Below are 16,779 nucleotides of genomic sequence, written 5' to 3' on the forward strand. Positions count from 1 at the left end.
AACATAAACCAAATGGACGATTCTACTGTCCAGAGGAAGTAGGAAACAGACAATAAATAGGCCAAAATGGGGGATACGAGGAGATTCTGATTCTGACCACCCCCGCGTCTTTGAGCCTCTTTGGATTGTCATGTGGTGTGGCTGTGTGCATGTTCATGTTTGATTTTTTCAAGCATGAGTAGCTATATCTTGTGAATGTTGATATCTTCCAGGTTCTCCATGTCTATCAGGTCCCGGGTCATACAGAAAAGTCGGGTGGTGCTTACCCTCTTTCGTGGTTGCCAGCCCTAACATAGGCACTTCACTACCAACACCTAAGCTCTATACTTCATGATTCATCCATCTACTCCATACTCCAATATATTGTTAAGGTCCACACATGTTTCATTCAACACTCATTGGCTCTGGAGGCAAACATGACCTCCAGTAAGAAAGATGCAAATCGACGAAGTCTTTTCAATCTCTTGATCCCAACTAAAATCGTCTTCTCTGGGAAGCCAGACCCATCTCCAACCGACTCTGGGGCAACAGAAAGCCCGGCATCAGAGCCAATTATCCCAGTGCGAAAAGATCGGCTTAGGGCTCGTTTGACCCGCAGTGGCTCCAAGATTCTACTGTTGCTGGGCTTGCGTGGTTCATCCAAGAGTGAGTGGTGGCGTCTTTCATGTTATATCGGACCATTCACTGATTCTCCATCACAGGCAACAAGGAATTTAGTCTCGACAGTGATTACTGCGATTCCGTACAGGCCGGCGACGAAAGTCCAGGTGTCTCGAACCCATCTTCCCCAAGTGAGAATGGCAATGATAGCCCAGAGTATCCGATTGCAGCCGAGTCCCCACGAAGCGAACCGCTACCTACCACTCCTTCACTCAGCATCCCTACCCAAGTGGTTGATACTTATTCTGAACCACTTCCCGACCTACGATCGTCACCCGAGAGTCAGGGTGAATTAGCTGTTGTCAACGACGTGCAGCAACATGCCACAGGCGAGGATCCTCTGCCGACTACCGTCACTGAGCAACCGAGTCTATCCAATTCAAAATTTGTCGATCGCTTCTCGCATAAGATCTCGCTTGCGTTTGGTCAGCCCACTGTCATCCGCCGTGTGCATCTTCGGTCAAGACCGAGTATTCTTCCTCTCAATTCGCCAGTATTGGAAGATTTGAGCAAACAGAGTGATGGTGCCAATGATAGCTCAAACCCGTCAACCAGCCGCAGTAGTGGTGGGTCTCCTGCTCGCGGGCAGTCAACTTCCCTGACTCCGATCACGTCCGGGGGGGCCGTCTCCTTCCTCGGATAAAGGCAAACTGCACGATGGACACGAAACTGCAGTGATGCATTGGCCCTCTCTCTCCGAGATTAATGAAGCTTCCAATGCTCCAGACACCAATGTAATCACAGTATCGCCGTCAATCAAAACTGTCGAAGCGACATCAGTGGCGAAAGTTTACTTGGAACTATACTTCAACTCCATTTTCCACAACAAAGATTCCCGTCAGCAACGTCAGCTCGAGTTGGAGCAGCACATCTATGCATTTGAGCTCACACCCGAGGAGCGATTGATGACAAGACACAACTGGGTCTTGCGCGAGAACGATTATCTTCGACAGTGTCGTGTGCTCAAATCAAACCGATACTGCAGCCAAGCAGAAAACGCCATCTCTGTTGCGGGGTACAAACCTATAAAGGTACTGGGGAAAGGAAGCTTTGGTGTTGTGCGTCTTGTTCGACCGAGTGGTTATGATTCGAAGAGCTCCCAGGAAGACGCCCCTCTGACACTCAATGACAACAATGTCCAAACCAGATCGAATCCTCTTGGAGCTCTGATGTCTGCTGTGGAAGGTGCCAGGCAAAGCCGCCGAAGGTATATGACCAGCGAAAAGAAGGAAGTATATGCCATGAAAGTTATCAGAAAGGCGGAGATGATCCGCAACTCGCAGGAAGGCCATATTCGAGCGGAAAGAGATTTCCTTGTTGCCTCTGAGAGCTCTCGCTGGGTTGTTCCTTTAATCGCCAGCTTCCAAGATGCCAACAATCTATATCTTGTGATGGATTACATGGTTGGTGGTGACTTCTTAGGGTTATTGATCCGCAAAGATACACTCCGCGAGGACTGGGCACGATTTTACGTCGCCGAAATGATATTGTGCATTGAAGAGGCACATCGACTCCGCTGGATTCATCGCGATGTGAAGCCCGATAACTTCCTCATCTCTGCGTCGGGCCATTTGAAGATCTCCGATTTTGGTCTGGCTTTTAACGGGCATTGGTCGCATGATCAAGCTTATTATAACAGTCATCGCTACTCCTTGCTGGAGAAACTTGGTATCGATGTCAAGGGTGATTCCGAAGACCAGAAGATGGCTGCCGAAGCGAAAGAGCTCGCGCCTGATATCAAGTTGCACAGTCTGGATGACCATACTCTTCATCAACCATCCTCGACAAGCTTGTTGGATTGGCGAAACAACAAAGGACGACGGAGATTCGCAAAAAGCGTTGTTGGAACCAGTCAATACATGGCACCTGAGGTCGTTCGCGGTGAAATGTATGACGGACGATGCGACTGGTGGAGCTTGGGTATCATTCTATACGAGGTAGGCCGCTCGACATTCCCGTATCGTGTGTATCAAAGTCTCACGGCGTTTCCAGTGTCTATATGGGTTTACACCCTTTGCCTGTGAAAATCGCCATGATACAAAGATCAAGATCCTCGTGAGTACCTTCTTGGTTCCCTTGTTCCAGTGAACATTTTCTAAAATCCTCAAGCAACACTCAAGAACTCTGCGATTTCCCCGGGAGAAACCCACCGACAAGTTAGTCTCTCAGGAGGCCATGGATCTGATTACCAGGATTCTTCAAGAGCGCGAATATCGCCTGTGCTCTCCAAAGTACCAAGCCAATGATATACTAAATGGACGTCCTGTCTCGACCCAAATGCTCTACTCTATGGACGCGCGGTACAGAAATATCGCGAGCTACTATGTATACCCCAATGATGCAGCAGACATCAAGATTCATCCGTTCTTCCGAGGTATTCGATGGCAAGAACTCCACATGTGCCAACCGCCAGTGGTTCCTAGGGTCAGGAATTGGGAAGATACTAGATATTTTGACGACTGGAAGTTGGCCAGCAACGAGATCGAGAACGTTGCTAGTAGTGACTCGGGGGACCCTGAACAAGATCCTGACGCGATCACCCCTGGTAATCAAGAAATAAGTCCAGCGGAGGACGTTGTTAAGCCGCCGGTTGCTGAGACTACTCCACGCGCAGCACAGGAGCAGGCGAAAGATGCGGAAAAGAAAAAGGAGAAGAAGCGACCCCGTGATAAAATCCTGCGAGACAAACAGATGAGCAAGACTGTCTTGGACATTCGCAAGAAGGGCGCTTTTCTGGGCTATACATACCGGCGACCCGGTGACGTTGCTTTGGCTTTCAGTACAGAACGAGGGCGTCAACCGTATACCAGAGGCCAATTGGCCGGCCTCTATGCACCGTGACTATACAAAGCAAAGTCGTGGAATGGGGAGTTGACACCCTACTCGACTTGGAACAAACCTGTTGACTATCGTTGGATTTCAATTCACACGACAAACCACCGGGTCACACATATCCACATAACCCTCTTGTATAGCGCCTCATTCCCTCATAGGTGACTACCCTCCGTCCTTGGACAGTCTTCCCTCTGCCATCCCTCATGTATCTTTAGGAATGAATATATAATTATGGACAGGAGATGCTAGCCTACTCTGCACAAAAAGTATTGTCATCAGATTGGATACATCCTATTTCCTATGATACTTCATCGAAGATGAGTGTAAACACCCAAAAGGAAACAACGCTGGGAAATTCATACACAAAGCAAAGGGGAAGCGGCTATGTATGGTCTCAAATCACATCTGGTGGGCAGGGAACAGGGGTATCGGAGAGCAAATTCGGGACAGAGAATCTTCTTATAAGGGGTATCAAGTTCGGAGTAGACGGATATAAGGGGGGACGATTGAGGGGATAGATGCGTAAGTCGGCAAAGAAAAAGCGAATCGATTCACAGAACCGGTGCACTCATGGAGAAAGCCGAATCCGTGACACGATCCTCGGGCTTCATAGTACCATTGAGCAGTGGACAGAGCTTCTTGTTTGTCTTGATGTGTCCGACCTGACCGCAGTTGGCACATTTGCGTTGAGTACCAGCAGGCTTGCCGTCCGGATCGCCGGAACGAGGATGCCCTTTTGCTTCTCGCGGGCGAAACGACGCTCCTTGTTGCGGTGGAGACGGCTGAGCTCGGCCTCGATCAACTTCATGTTGCGGGTGTCGAGGTCTGTATCGCCCGTAGGGGTGATATGTTCCAGCTTTGTGTGCATGGCTTCGTTGCGGTGACGGTGTTGGATGTAGTGCCTGATCACTCGGGGATCGAAAACATGTTGTTCCTGGTGCACGATTTCGCCGTTCGCCTGTTTCAACTGGCGGGTGATACGCAACACTTTGCCGCGCTGGCTGTTGAAACTCATTTTGCTGAACTGACTTGTTGTCTCATCGTCACGGCGATATGGCCCAGGTGTCTGTGCTTCAGACCGGGGTGTTGGTTTGTTGAATTGATCCTGGTAGTCGTCTTCTTGGTCGACGTCGCTTTCCTGGTCGGAATGCTCAATGGTGGAAGACAAGCTGCTTTTCTGAGCATCCCAAATCCGACGAATGGATGTTTCGTATGATTTTTGCTGGCGGGCAACATTGTAGCTGTGACCTCCAAGCTCCTTGAGTCGCTGCGCATCCAGCTTATCCTCAACACTTTCACCGATGGCCTTGAACCCACCCTTCATGCTTGTTTTGATGAAGTTATAGCCCTCACCTCGGCCGGTGGGGTCTCCTTCACCATGGAGTTTCAGCATAGCCTTGCCTTGAGAGGCCAACAAAAAGTTGCGAGTTGCCTTCCAGGGAGCCATCTGCTGCTCGAAACTCTCGAGTTCTTCATCTTCTTCGTTGTCGCCGCCAGTCTCGGCATCGTTGCCATAACCAGTGTCGTGGAGGTGCTGTTGTCCAATCTGCATGGATTCCAGAAGACAAACATCTTCGGGCTGAACCCACGAGCGGATTGTGTCTTGGTCAGGGAGAACTGGATCCAGTGGCTTCCAATATTTGGTGTCTTTGTCGTGTTGAAGGAAGTCCTTGACCTTCTGTCGGTTCTGCATATCCGTAGTGTTTGGTATGTGAGCTGTAACATCGCTGATCGCAAGTCGCTCATCCGGGCTCTTTTTCAATAGACGATACACCAACATCTTCATGCGATTCTTCGCAACAGTTGTCACTTTGCGCGAATGTGGCCCAGGGATGTCAACCGATGGGAATTGCTGTCCGGCAACGTAGAAATTTTCGATGTTGCGCAGGTAATAGGTACTGCCATTTTGTCCAGTTGTGTTGCGGACTACGAGGAAGTCCGTAGATTTGGTTTGGTGTGGGAATAAGGGTGCTCGGTACATGGAGTTCGAGATTGCCGGGGAAATTTCGCCGGGGTCAACATGGCCAAAGATTGAGTAGGGGCTCTTGTCCTGGGGTAATAGAACAACAGTTTCGCCAATATCTGCCCTTGGGCGGGTGGGATCGTCAATATTCTTTCGCCGGTAATAATTGATGAAACGGTTGCACATTCCAAAGTTGGCTAGTGTCATAGGCATCTCTTCAGAGTACTCCACCAGCAAGACGTTGGAGTTGTCACCCATGGACAATGACTGTGTCGAATCATAGACAGTTTTCGCATCTTTACCACGCAAATGCTTGCGTTTTAACTGAACGGGGTTCTTGAAGTAAGCCGTTTGCCCAGGCCGGAAAGCCATAGCAGGTCGGTGGAAAGATCTAGCTTCAGCCTTGGCCAACTCAGTCTTGTAGTAGGGCCACTGCAAACGCAGAGCTGGCAGGCCATGCTCAAGTGTCACGTTGCCAAGAGTACTGCGGATCTTGTTCTGATGATTCTGTTTGAGCATGTCGTATGCTTGGTCATTTGAGATGTTGTATCGCTGAGTGAGGCGGCGCGTGAGATTCAGGTCCACTTCATCCCTGGTGCGAGGAGCGGTATGTTTCGGCTTGTTTGCCACGGCATCCGCTCTTAATTCGTCGACAAGAATGTTTGGATCATTGAGATCAATTGTGACTTTCTTTGCGATTTTCATTGTCGCTTGTTCCGGATCATCCAATAGTGGGATATCGATATGTGACAGAGCAATGACATCCATGGGAGTCGGGCCGGTCTTTCGTTTCTTGCTCGGAACCTCGGTTTCCATGAGCCAATCTTCGTCCTCATCCAAGATATGATCTTCTCTTTGTGCCAACGGCTTCTCTTCCGGGTCAATGCTAGAGACATCATCCTTAATGTCCCAGTCCGCACAAATCGTTCGAAGGTCCTGCATGGTGAAGCCACCGGGCAGCACTTCATCCCCGTCCACATCATCCATGTCAATGTCTTCCTTCGTATCTTCCTCCGCCTCTTCTCCGTCCTCTCTGCGGTCCGATTGTGTAATCATTACCAAGCCATGAGTTTCATGGTCAAGGCCACGCTTGAGGGGTTGACCGGTTCTGAATGCACGTTCATGATCAGCCGCCAGCTCAATGTTCACTTTCGTAGGCAAGACAGGCTTAGGTGGCTTGGCCGGCTGTTTTCCAATGAAGATGGCCTTCTTGTGAGGGATCAACTCGAGCCAACGCGGAAGAGTGTTGCGGTCGAACGAGGGAAATAGGGACTGCAAAAGCTCTTCGTGGTTCTCAGGCGGTGCAGGTGGGTTTTCAACACCTGACATGGCGAACAACTGCTGCTGAAGTTTCCATGCGCGGAGTTCGACAGGATTCATGTCTTCCGACAGAATACTGTCATCATCCGGGAATTCATCTTCGCCCATAATGGGTGGCTCTGGCTGCGGCGCCGGGGCTGACGGGATGGACGGTAGGTCAACGGGTGCACCTGTTAAAGGCATTTCTTCGTCTTCGAAAAGGCCACGAGTAGAATCATCCTGTCCAGCAGGTGGCGGCGAAAAAGAACCTTCGCCAAACAGATCATCGAGGTTGTCATCCTGGGCCTGAGCCCCCTCTCCTGGGTCACCGAAGAGATCATCTCCATTTCCGAAAAGAGCGGCGTCGTCTGAGCCCAAGTTCGCGAAAGAATCTTGATTATCATTCACTGCAGGCAGGGCTGGGGCTGGGCGTGTAATGACCTCTTCTTCCGGAAGTTCATCGTCGTCGAAGTCCTCGTAGTCGATTGCATCGTCGGCTTTTTCACCAACTTCCAACTCACGCGACAAGAAATCCAGAGAGGGGCCTGTATCTTCGTAGTTGTTCAGTTGTCGCATCACATCGTCGAAATCAGTATCCTCCTCGCCCTCCGGGGCTTTCGGTGTTGCGTGAGGCATGATGGGCAAATACGCTCGTGTTCAAAGTCAGAGAAGTGTTGTAAATGAAGAAAGCGTTAGATTCAACAAGTTGGTGAGAGAAATCGCAGGATAAGAATGTAAGCGCGAGCCGGACAAGGCGACAACGCGATTCAGAATATGCACATCTGGGTATTAGGCGAGTCTGCAATCTGGGCGTGGGTTTTTTGCCGTGGCTCGGGTCGCGCAGAAGAGAGGAGAAAGAGGAGGGGCGTGGCGGACAGGTGGTTGTAGAGAGAAAATGGGTTTCCAGGATAATGAGCAAGGGACGGGTCACGCTAACCCGATATGGCAATCAGCTAGATGCCTGAATTCAATGGAAAAGGCTCAATAGACACATTAATTACGACTATGAAGAAGAATAGAAGGCAAAAAATAGAAAAAATAGAAAAAATACATTGTTGATAGTAAAAATACATTGAATGAAATTATTGTCAGATGAATAGCAACCATAAGTCATGACACATTGAAATCCCCATAGAAAATACACAACGCCTTGCTTGCACCCTCCATACAATAGTGCATTACTGTAGCCTTGCCACCGTCAGGGACCAGCTTTGCAATCTGTTTCAAGTCAGAGGTCCTTGGAATGTAAAGAACCATGTGTTTGCTGAATACTGAGTATTCATCGTACAATCTTTGGAGGGAATATGGCTCCATGGTCTTCAGGTTGAATACCTGGTCTGAACGATATCCGGGCCCTGTTATAATTTAGTTCATGCCACAGAAGCAATGATTTGGTGACACTTACCTCCCCAGGGAGGGCTAGCAAAGACGACACTGTACGGCGCCAATTCTTTAAGTTGGTTCTTAAGAATCTCGAAGCAATCGCCTTCGAACCAAGTGATCTTGTCCTCCACCCCATAGATTTTCGCATTATGTTTTGCGCACTTTAGGACAGCAGAGTTTTTTTCAATCGCGTAGATTCGTTTCCATTTTCCGGTCAAGGCAAATGCGATGGTGTTTCCGCCTGCGCCAGCGAAGGCATCCACGAGAATACTGCGCCCAGCAGGTGCTGATTCGGCAATTTGTGAAGCTATTTTGCTAATGAAAGTTAGCAGGCAGTCTAAAATAGTAGCGAAGGTCACAAACTTGGCAACTGGTTCTGGCGTGACGCCAAACCAAGCATCATCGGTCAACCATACACCATCGTCGTACTTGGAGAAAATCCGGTAGCGCTGTGCCCAGTAGCTGGTAATTGGATTAGCATTGGTATTTTTCAAGAACAATCACACTTACTTCTGAATGTCCCAGGGCACTTCTCGCAGACTGCTGTAGTGATGCACCTCTGGAGGCGCGTCTTCGTCTGCCATGATGCGATAAAGCGAAATGATCAATCCATTCTCGATAACTGATAAAGATGGGTGGTGTTTGCATGGTTTGCACCTGCGCATCTGGCCAGCTCGCACGAGGTAAACACACCTAACTACAGCTTCCCTACTCAGCCTCATTCGATCAACTCTCGCAATCTTTATTATAATAGAGAATTATGTTCGGCGCGTTAAATCGCTTCATCGGCCGGCTAGACGGGGAGCCTGGCCAACAGCCTCGTAACGGCCCCAGTGACAACGCATTCGGTTTCCAGGTCCTCCGCAACAAAGACCCAGAGCTTCCTCTAGAGCCATGGTTTGACTTTATCGTGGGAATCAACGGTCATACAATTGTGAGTATATGTGATTATTTCTACTCCTGGCCATTATAGCTTCGCTCACACTGACATACAGGAAGATCCGGACCCGAACCTCTTTGCGACAGAATGCCGAAATTGCGCTGGGGGAACCTTGACACTTGAAGTTTGGAGTGCGAAGGTAAGGATACAGAAATGGTACCTCTGGATTCCAGCTAACTGTATATCCTATCAGGGTCAACGAACACACACAATCACTCATCCTATACCGTCAACAAACCCCTCCCTCGGCCTCGCGCTGCAGCTTGCCCCCCTCTCCTCTACGCAAAACATCTGGCATGTTATTGCAATCCCATCACCGCTCAGCCCCGCATACCGAGCCGGGTTACTTCCTTACTCAGACTATATCATCGGAACCCCCAGCGGGACGTTAAGAGGGGAGTCGGCACTAGGGGAGTTGGTTGAGGATCATCTAAATCGTACTCTGGTTCTGTGGGTTTACAATAGTGAATTCGATGTGGTTCGCGAGGTTGAGCTGGTTCCTACAAGGGGCTGGGGTGGCGAAGGCGCCCTTGGTGCAGAATTGGGATTCGGTGCTCTTCACCGACTACCCATTGGACTTGGAGAAGAGGTTGAGGGACCTGGGGAGGTTGTATTCGAGACACGTGAGGATGGCACTGCTTCCCCAGTGAGCGGCCCTGCAAGCGCTGCCCCGGGCATGGCAGCTCCATCGAGCAACTTCCTAGTCCCAGCAAATATCGCATCGCCGCCGCCCCTGGCCTCCGCTCAAACAAGAGGTGCTTCGCCATTAGAGAGCAGATCGTCCGGTCGTCGTGCAGGGAGATCACGGCCAGTGGCATCGCCCAACAGAGCCTTTGATGATTACTTTGCAGAGGGCGAGGAGAAAAGTCGGGAGCAAGACTATGCGCCCTCACGGCATGGAACTCCTCTACCTCCGCCGCCGAAGGTAGGAGGCCAGTCCTCTCACTCGGAAAGCCCTGCGCCGGAAGGATCGCCAGGACCGACGCAGGAAGAATGAAGGAATGATTTAGAAATCAGAAATCAACTTTAACGTAGCGTATGACGAAATCGAATTATGTCGATCATCGCAAAGCTTCCTGTTCCTAATTGCACACATAGAGGCTTCTCCAGATCGCCTACTTTATGATTGAACGATTCAAACAAAAGGAATCAATCCGGTTATGTCTTCGGATCTACGAGTTCTAAGCGTACATATGCAACAAATAAATCCGCTCTATAGCCCCAAACAGACGGGCTATATTTAGTGGCCCTTGCTCACCAGCTCTTCCAACTTCTTCCGGGTGTCACCAATCTTCTCCTCCATCATCTGGCGCGCCATTCCGCTGTGCGCAATGCCGGTGTACCAGATGTGCTCTGCACGCTCACGGATAGCCAAGTGCTGCTCCGCAACGGCAGGGACCTTCTTCTCGTACTCCCAAACCAAGTCCCCGACATTCCGCATCGTCACGGGCAGGAGGGCGTAGGCGGCAGCAGTACCGAAGGCGAGCGGCGATGCAGTGCGGAGGAAGATGCCACGGTTACGCGAGACAATCGAGCCGGCCATGGCGGTCACGACAACGTAGACACCGCCGGGCAAAAGACGCTCGCCGGACTCGGCAGAAGGTGCGAGCGAGGCAACGGTGTTGGTAAAGCAGTTTTCGATGTTGAGGGCCCGAGAGAGGAAGTTGTTGAAGCCCTGCTCTGCGGCAAGGGAGTGTGAGTAGAGGAAGAGGCGAGCTTGTCGGACCTGAGCGGTCAGGATGTCTGTCGGAGTGGGCGAAGAGGGGGCTGTTTGCGCAGCTGGCGCGGAGACCAACTTAGGAGCGGCAGGCGCAGCAAGCTGAGAGGGTTTGGAGGGTTCAGGAATGTCGGCTGGGAAGTCATCGTAGATAGGTTTCCGCTATATTAGGGAAGCAGTCGTGTGTCAGACCAAGCCTTTCAGACTTTCAATAGAGCTGGGGACAGATATGATCATACATTGTCTCGGGGCTCTTCTGCGAATGCAGTCTTCTTCGGGTACAGAGCAATACCTCCCGCGAGGAGAGTGGCTGCGATCGGAGCCACAGCCCGCTAGTCACGAGTCAGCATGGACAGGACATTTGGGAATCAATTGAATCCAACTCGAAAGGACGCAATTATAAAAAGGCATACCTGGTGCAACATTGGCCGGAATGACATCCTGAGGGTGTGGGGGAGGAGAACGGGAGGGTAGCTGGTAGTGAGGATGAAGCAAAGTCGTGTTGGAGCAGGACGGGAATTCTTCGGCTCGGCGGAACCTCCAGAAAACTCCGTCATTGCCCGTTCTCCTTGACTCTATGTTCCTTTCAATAGGGGATTTGCGGATTTACAGTCTCCAATGGTTTTAATCTGCTTTTGATACAGTATCTACAATGCTTCGCCCTTTGCGACGAACATGGACATGTCGCAAATGCCTCCACCTGCGGCCCCAATATCGAGCCTTCGAGAGTGCCGCATCTTCTCCGTCAACGCCGTTTGAGTACATTCCAGCAGATAACAGTGCACCAAGGAAGAAGACCGATGACCATACTCTGCGCCGCGTTTTTGATTCCCAACCGTTCTGGAATGAGTTCTCCCAGCAGCGCACCAGCACAGTCCCAAGGCGAGCTGGATTGGTCCAAAACCAGTACCTGACAAGTCCTGAGGGCTTCAGGACATTCGCAAATATCTCGCTACAGAGATGCCAGGCTATCGTAGCCAAGGTACTTGCTGCCTCGACGGTTGAAGAATACAGGGCCCTAGCACGAGACCTCGACCAGCTGAGCGATCTCCTGTGTCGCGTCATCGATCTGTCCGACTTCATTCGAACCATCCACCCCGATCCGCGGATACAAGAAGCAGCCACGCAGGCGTGGGCTCTAATGTTTGAATATATGAATGTTTTGAACACAACAACAGGGCTTCATGAACAGCTCAATAAGGCCTTGAACAACCCCGACGTGACATCGTACTGGACCGAGGCAGAACGGATCGTGGCACAAATCCTTAACAAAGATTTTTCGAACTCTGCAATTCATATGCCACCAAATGTGAGGCAGAGGTTTGTAAATCTCTCCAATGATGTGAGCCAGTTGGGTTCCGATTTCATGAACGGCGCGGAACCTGCAAGGTCCCAGGTGGTCTTTGGTGCCAACAGTCTCCAAGGATTGGACCCTATGGTTATCTCCAAAATCAAGCGGTGGAATAAGAAAGCGCCAGTTCCGACTATGGGAATTGTTCCTCGACTTGCTCTACGCTCGGTGCATGATGAAGAAGTTCGCAAAGACATCTATCTCGCCACCCGAACATCCAGCAAGCGCCAAATCCAAAGATTGGAGGAACTTCTAGCGAAGAGGGCAGAGTTGGCACAACTTACGGGCTACAATAGCTTTGCGCACATGACTCTCAGCGACAAAATGGCCAAGACACCCGAAGCAGTATCAAACTTCCTGACTTCGCTCGTGTCAAGCAACCAAGGTCCAGTCCGGGAAGAACTATCCAAGCTGCAGGGCTTGAAGGGAGACTCCGCCCTACGGCCCTGGGACCATGCATACTATGTTCACAAGCGCGTCCTAGCGTATTCGCAAGCTCGGCGCTCTCGTCACATGGGTGTTATCAACGAGTTCTTTTCTTTGGGCACGGTGATGCAAGGTCTCTCTCGACTCTTTGACCGTTTGTACGGTGTCCGTCTAGTCCCTCATGAAGCATCTCCCGGCGAGACTTGGCATCCAGACGTTCGTCGATTGGATGTAGTGGATGAATCGGAGAATCATATTGCAGTCGTCTACTGTGACTTGTTTACGCGGCCGAGCAAACACCCGAATCCGGCTCACTTTACTCTGCGCTGCTCGCGCGAAATCTCTCCAGAGGAGATCGCCGAGTGTGCCTCTATGAACCAATCTGCGCACCCGAATGACGGCATGGCCACTGGTGTAGATCCGCAAACTAACACTCTGCGCCAACTCCCAACCATTGCCCTCGTGTGTGATTTCCAGGAACCTCAGGCCAATGGCACCGGCCAGCCAACTCTCTTGAATGAGCAGAGTGTTCGCACCTTGTTCCACGAAATGGGCCACGCCGTTCATTCCATCCTAGGCCAAACCCCTCTGCAATCTATCTCTGGTACTCGGTGCGCGACGGACTTCGCCGAACTTCCCTCCGTGTTGATGGAGAGCTTTGCGACTGCGCCGGAGGTGCTGCGCCTCTACGCGCGACACTGGAAGACCGACGAACCTCTGTCTGAGAGCATGATGCAGAGCATGGAGCTAGACCGTACTGCGCATGGGTCTATCTATGGTGCCGTTGAGAATGAAGCACAGATCCTCATGGCGCTCGTTGATCAGGCGTATCACTCGATTCCAGCCGAAATCAGCTCAGCTGGCATTGATTCCACCGACATCTATCACCGAGTCTTTTCTGAGTATTCCAGTCTGCCTGACCCAGACAATGTCCAACCGCGTACCTCTTGGCAGGGCTTTTTCGGCCACTTGTACGGCTACGGTGCCACGTACTACAGCTACATCTTTGACCGCGCGATCGCAAACAAACTCTGGCAGGACGTGTTCCAGTCTGGTCAAGCGGCAACCGATCGTGCCGCCGGCGAGCGATACAAGAACGAAGTTCTCCGCTGGGGTGGTGGCCGCAATGGCTGGCAATGTGTGGCTGGTGTCCTGGGAAGCAGCAATCCCTCTAATACCAACGGCCGACTGGCTGAAGGTGGCGATGAGGCCATGCGTGAGGTTGGTCGCTGGGGCCTCGGGCGGGAAGGCGTGTCTGGATAATGTGACACGAGTGTAACTTTAGTTGCCTTTCGATACATCTATACCTGCCTAAACGGGCTTTTGTAAAATAAACATAGCTTCATGATACGATTGGGTCTTCTGACCTTTTTCAATTAAACTCTTGAGGCTTTGGACTGGATTCACCGTGGACAAATGATTCTCAGCATCGAATACGTTCAGCCGCACAGACATTCTGGGCCACATGTGGATATATCCAATAGGAGCCTAGTTCAACGTTGGATGCGATGTCCGAGACTAGGCTACTGCTAGGTACGGTGTACTACATAGCGCCACCGTTGTTGGCAGATGGTGGGGTGATTGGAATGTCTCACTGTCCCTTTGTTTGGGGTCTTACTAGATTGCAACCTCATTTATTATGCTTGAGAGGTCTTCAGACAAATGCAATTACTAAATAGACGACAGGGTGTTCAGTATAGGACTAGGCAATCGAATTAGTATGACTTCCATAACCACCACCAGCCTAATTGTTTTTTTCCTGGTCCAAGTGCCTCTGACGTCCACTCACTTTCGCTGTGCATGGTGGCTTGCTTAGCGGTAGCCCTACCCCAATAACAGGCAAAGTTACGAACTGGTCTTGCAGGTATATTGCCGAGGAAAGGCACATGCTCTTTGTGTATATTTACAGGGCTTAGGTAGTATCGCACGGTATAGTAGAATGATCTTAGATCATCTGGGCATTTATGTAGAGTGTTTGGATAAAAATTTCAATATTACTTTTTTATTGAGAAGCAAAAACATATCTAACGACGGCTGCATGATTCGAACATGCGCCCGCGAACGGAATTGATTTCTAGTCAATCGCCTTCAGACCACTCGGCCAAACCGCCGTATAGGTTGAGTTCTGTATTCACTTTAAGAAATATGAAGAGTTCTGCTGTAAACTACAATAAACAAGAGAGCTGAACCCGTGCCCAACGGTCCGGGGCTGAGGGAGTGAGGGCCCGCAGGAGTGGCTGCGTTGCGTCGCGTGGGGACAGGTGTGGGGGGTCCTACCACGAGGGTCACCGAAAGCCTCACTCCATCTGTTAGACAACATACCACCTGCGGCACTACTCGCCCAAGGTAAAGGTAGTATTCTAAGTAACTGATTTTCCCTGGACAATACATATGTACTTTAATGGAAGATCCCACCACATAGAAACAGTATTAACCAGTCTTAGGCACCTAGGCCTTCTTATCTTCTTCTTCTTATTATACCAATCAGCTTGCAATAAGTACGAAGTACCATGCACTTTACGAGAACTCACCGCTCTCTCTTGCTCGTATGGGATATTGCAATTTCAACCTTTCATTCGACCCCTGCTCAACTAAACTGAATACCGTTACGAGAAATTATTTTCCCCAGACCTCCTACCTTCTTCTCTCAAACCTCGCCATTTATACCAGTCTATTTATTCAAAATGCCTAATGTCCTCATCGTCAATGACAATGCTTCTTTCGCTTCCAGTGACACCTTCTCTACTCAAGATTCGATAGAGCAACCACGACATTCGCTCCGTCGAAGAAACACAGTCTCCCAACTTACAAGGAGGGTTTCTAAGAGAATATCCCAAACAATACTCAGGGCCAGAGTTCAAGAACATGCGCTAAGCGAAAAGAACCTCAAAGACCTCAACGATGCAACAGATATCAATCCACACAACTTATGCTCGCCCGCTCATCAGCCTCGTGAGGTTAAAATATACAACAGTATTCACGAAAAAATTGAGGAGGAATGCCCTATTCTTAGCGTGGAAGAAGCGAGAGAGACACGCCTTCATCAGTCGTATGCAACCTTCTGTGAAAACTTTACGCTGTCGGGAACAACAAGTACGAGGAGGAGGTTTGACTTATCAATGGGGACGGAGTGGGCAGAGGAGCATACACAATCCTCACACACGGATCTGACTCTCGAAAATGACACACCTGCATTTTCGGGTTCTCATGCATGTCCTAAGCATATAACGGTCCATTCAAAGCCCAGACCAAGTACAGTCGTGTTCCCAATATCGTGTCCATCTACGGACCTCGACGATACACCCATACCACCCTCAGCAGCTACCGAGAAGCCCTCTTCAGAATTACCGGCGACAGGCACATCAAAGGTTGAGGAAGACTTGAACAAGATCAGTTCTGAGATAGCGCCGAAATCTAACTACCCCCAACCGCCGCCTCACATCATCACCCCAACTGTGTGGATGGACATGCAGCGCGACAAGCAAGAACGCAAAGCAGCTCGACGGCAGAAACTGTTAAGTCCGTTTCGGTCGTGGTTTATGACAAGCCAGCCCTCGTGGGGACGGAGACATGAAGTCGTCGAATAACGGGTTCGAACATCGGGTTCTCCTGTGAGGCAAAGCAAAGCATGTCTGAGATATTGGGTGGCTTTTGAGTCTGCCGGTTGTATTTTAAATGAAATAATATCTTAACCAGACAATTCATACTTGCTTTTTTGCCTTGAAACGTGTTATCACATGTCTGGACCCCACATGGATCTCACATTGTCTTCCAAGCGCCCAGCTTTCAACGCCATATGCGCCAATATTGAAAATGGCCAGCTACTTGAATCTTTACGTATCTTGACATGGTGAGGCTTATCATTGTATAGTATAAGATGTGATGTGGTAATCCCCTCATCTTTAATACCAGTCTGCAGAAGCCATAAACTTCTAGGAGGCAGAGTAAATGAGCTATCTACATACCTACCTAGGTAATCATATTTCTTAAGTCATTCGTCATGGTTGCCCTGAACGAGGTGTCTCGGGTATAAACGAAACATGTACTCTGCAAGTCGTTGGTGCAGTTCATCAGTGCTAACACACAACACTATAAGATAAGACAGGCGCAATCACGCTGTTCAGGAACCTGACCTTTGTATGCCACCGTCTAAGAACCCTGAAAGAATTTGAGACATTTCACCATTCACTACCGCATGCTGGACT

The 16,779-nt window shown here is 50.1% G+C and overlaps 7 protein-coding genes across 7 annotated transcripts; 4 read left to right on the top strand and 3 right to left on the bottom strand.

Moving 5' to 3' along the window:
- Positions 1-416: 416 nt before the first annotated feature.
- N7519_003203 (serine/threonine-protein kinase) lies at positions 417-3,501 on the top strand (the record flags this gene model as incomplete). The annotated part of the gene is made up of 5 exons (XM_057289981.1): positions 417-645; positions 702-1,226; positions 1,306-2,597; positions 2,653-2,715; positions 2,770-3,501. 5 exons carry the CDS (start codon positions 417-419, stop codon positions 3,499-3,501), a joined length of 2,841 nt encoding a protein of 946 aa, XP_057151183.1.
- A 545-nt stretch (positions 3,502-4,046) lies between these two features.
- On the bottom strand, positions 4,047-7,393 carry N7519_003204 (DUF3591 domain-containing protein; the record flags this gene model as incomplete). The annotated part of the gene is made up of 2 exons (XM_057289982.1): positions 4,047-4,157; positions 4,190-7,393. 2 exons carry the CDS (start codon positions 7,391-7,393, stop codon positions 4,047-4,049), a joined length of 3,315 nt encoding a protein of 1,104 aa, XP_057151184.1.
- Positions 7,394-7,867: 474 nt separating this feature from the next.
- On the bottom strand, positions 7,868-8,724 carry N7519_003205 (RNA methyltransferase; the record flags this gene model as incomplete). Its single annotated transcript, XM_057289983.1, has 4 exons — positions 7,868-8,112; positions 8,163-8,455; positions 8,504-8,602; positions 8,651-8,724. The coding sequence occupies 4 exons, from the start codon at positions 8,722-8,724 to the stop codon at positions 7,868-7,870; spliced, it is 711 nt and encodes a 236-aa protein (XP_057151185.1).
- Positions 8,725-8,900: 176 nt separating this feature from the next.
- Positions 8,901-10,077, top strand: N7519_003206 (uncharacterized protein; the record flags this gene model as incomplete). Its single annotated transcript, XM_057289984.1, has 3 exons — positions 8,901-9,074; positions 9,136-9,219; positions 9,274-10,077. The coding sequence occupies 3 exons, from the start codon at positions 8,901-8,903 to the stop codon at positions 10,075-10,077; spliced, it is 1,062 nt and encodes a 353-aa protein (XP_057151186.1).
- Positions 10,078-10,320: 243 nt separating this feature from the next.
- On the bottom strand, positions 10,321-11,354 carry N7519_003207 (MICOS complex subunit MIC26/MIC27; the record flags this gene model as incomplete). Its single annotated transcript, XM_057289985.1, has 3 exons — positions 10,321-10,959; positions 11,037-11,129; positions 11,211-11,354. The coding sequence occupies 3 exons, from the start codon at positions 11,352-11,354 to the stop codon at positions 10,321-10,323; spliced, it is 876 nt and encodes a 291-aa protein (XP_057151187.1).
- A 95-nt stretch (positions 11,355-11,449) lies between these two features.
- On the top strand, positions 11,450-13,837 carry N7519_003208 (mitochondrial intermediate peptidase; the record flags this gene model as incomplete). Its single annotated transcript, XM_057289986.1, has 1 exon — positions 11,450-13,837. One exon carries the CDS (start codon positions 11,450-11,452, stop codon positions 13,835-13,837), a length of 2,388 nt encoding a protein of 795 aa, XP_057151188.1.
- Positions 13,838-15,258: 1,421 nt separating this feature from the next.
- N7519_003209 (uncharacterized protein) lies at positions 15,259-16,161 on the top strand (the record flags this gene model as incomplete). The annotated part of the gene is made up of 1 exon (XM_057289987.1): positions 15,259-16,161. One exon carries the CDS (start codon positions 15,259-15,261, stop codon positions 16,159-16,161), a length of 903 nt encoding a protein of 300 aa, XP_057151189.1.
- Between the last annotated feature and the right edge of the window lie 618 nt (positions 16,162-16,779).

The sequence above is a fragment of the Penicillium mononematosum genome, assembly GCF_028829835.1.
Source record: "Penicillium mononematosum strain IBT 11891 chromosome Unknown utg000002l:1.0-8112719.0:1.0-8118358.0, whole genome shotgun sequence".
NCBI classification, from domain to species: Eukaryota; Fungi; Ascomycota; class Eurotiomycetes; order Eurotiales; family Aspergillaceae; genus Penicillium; species Penicillium mononematosum.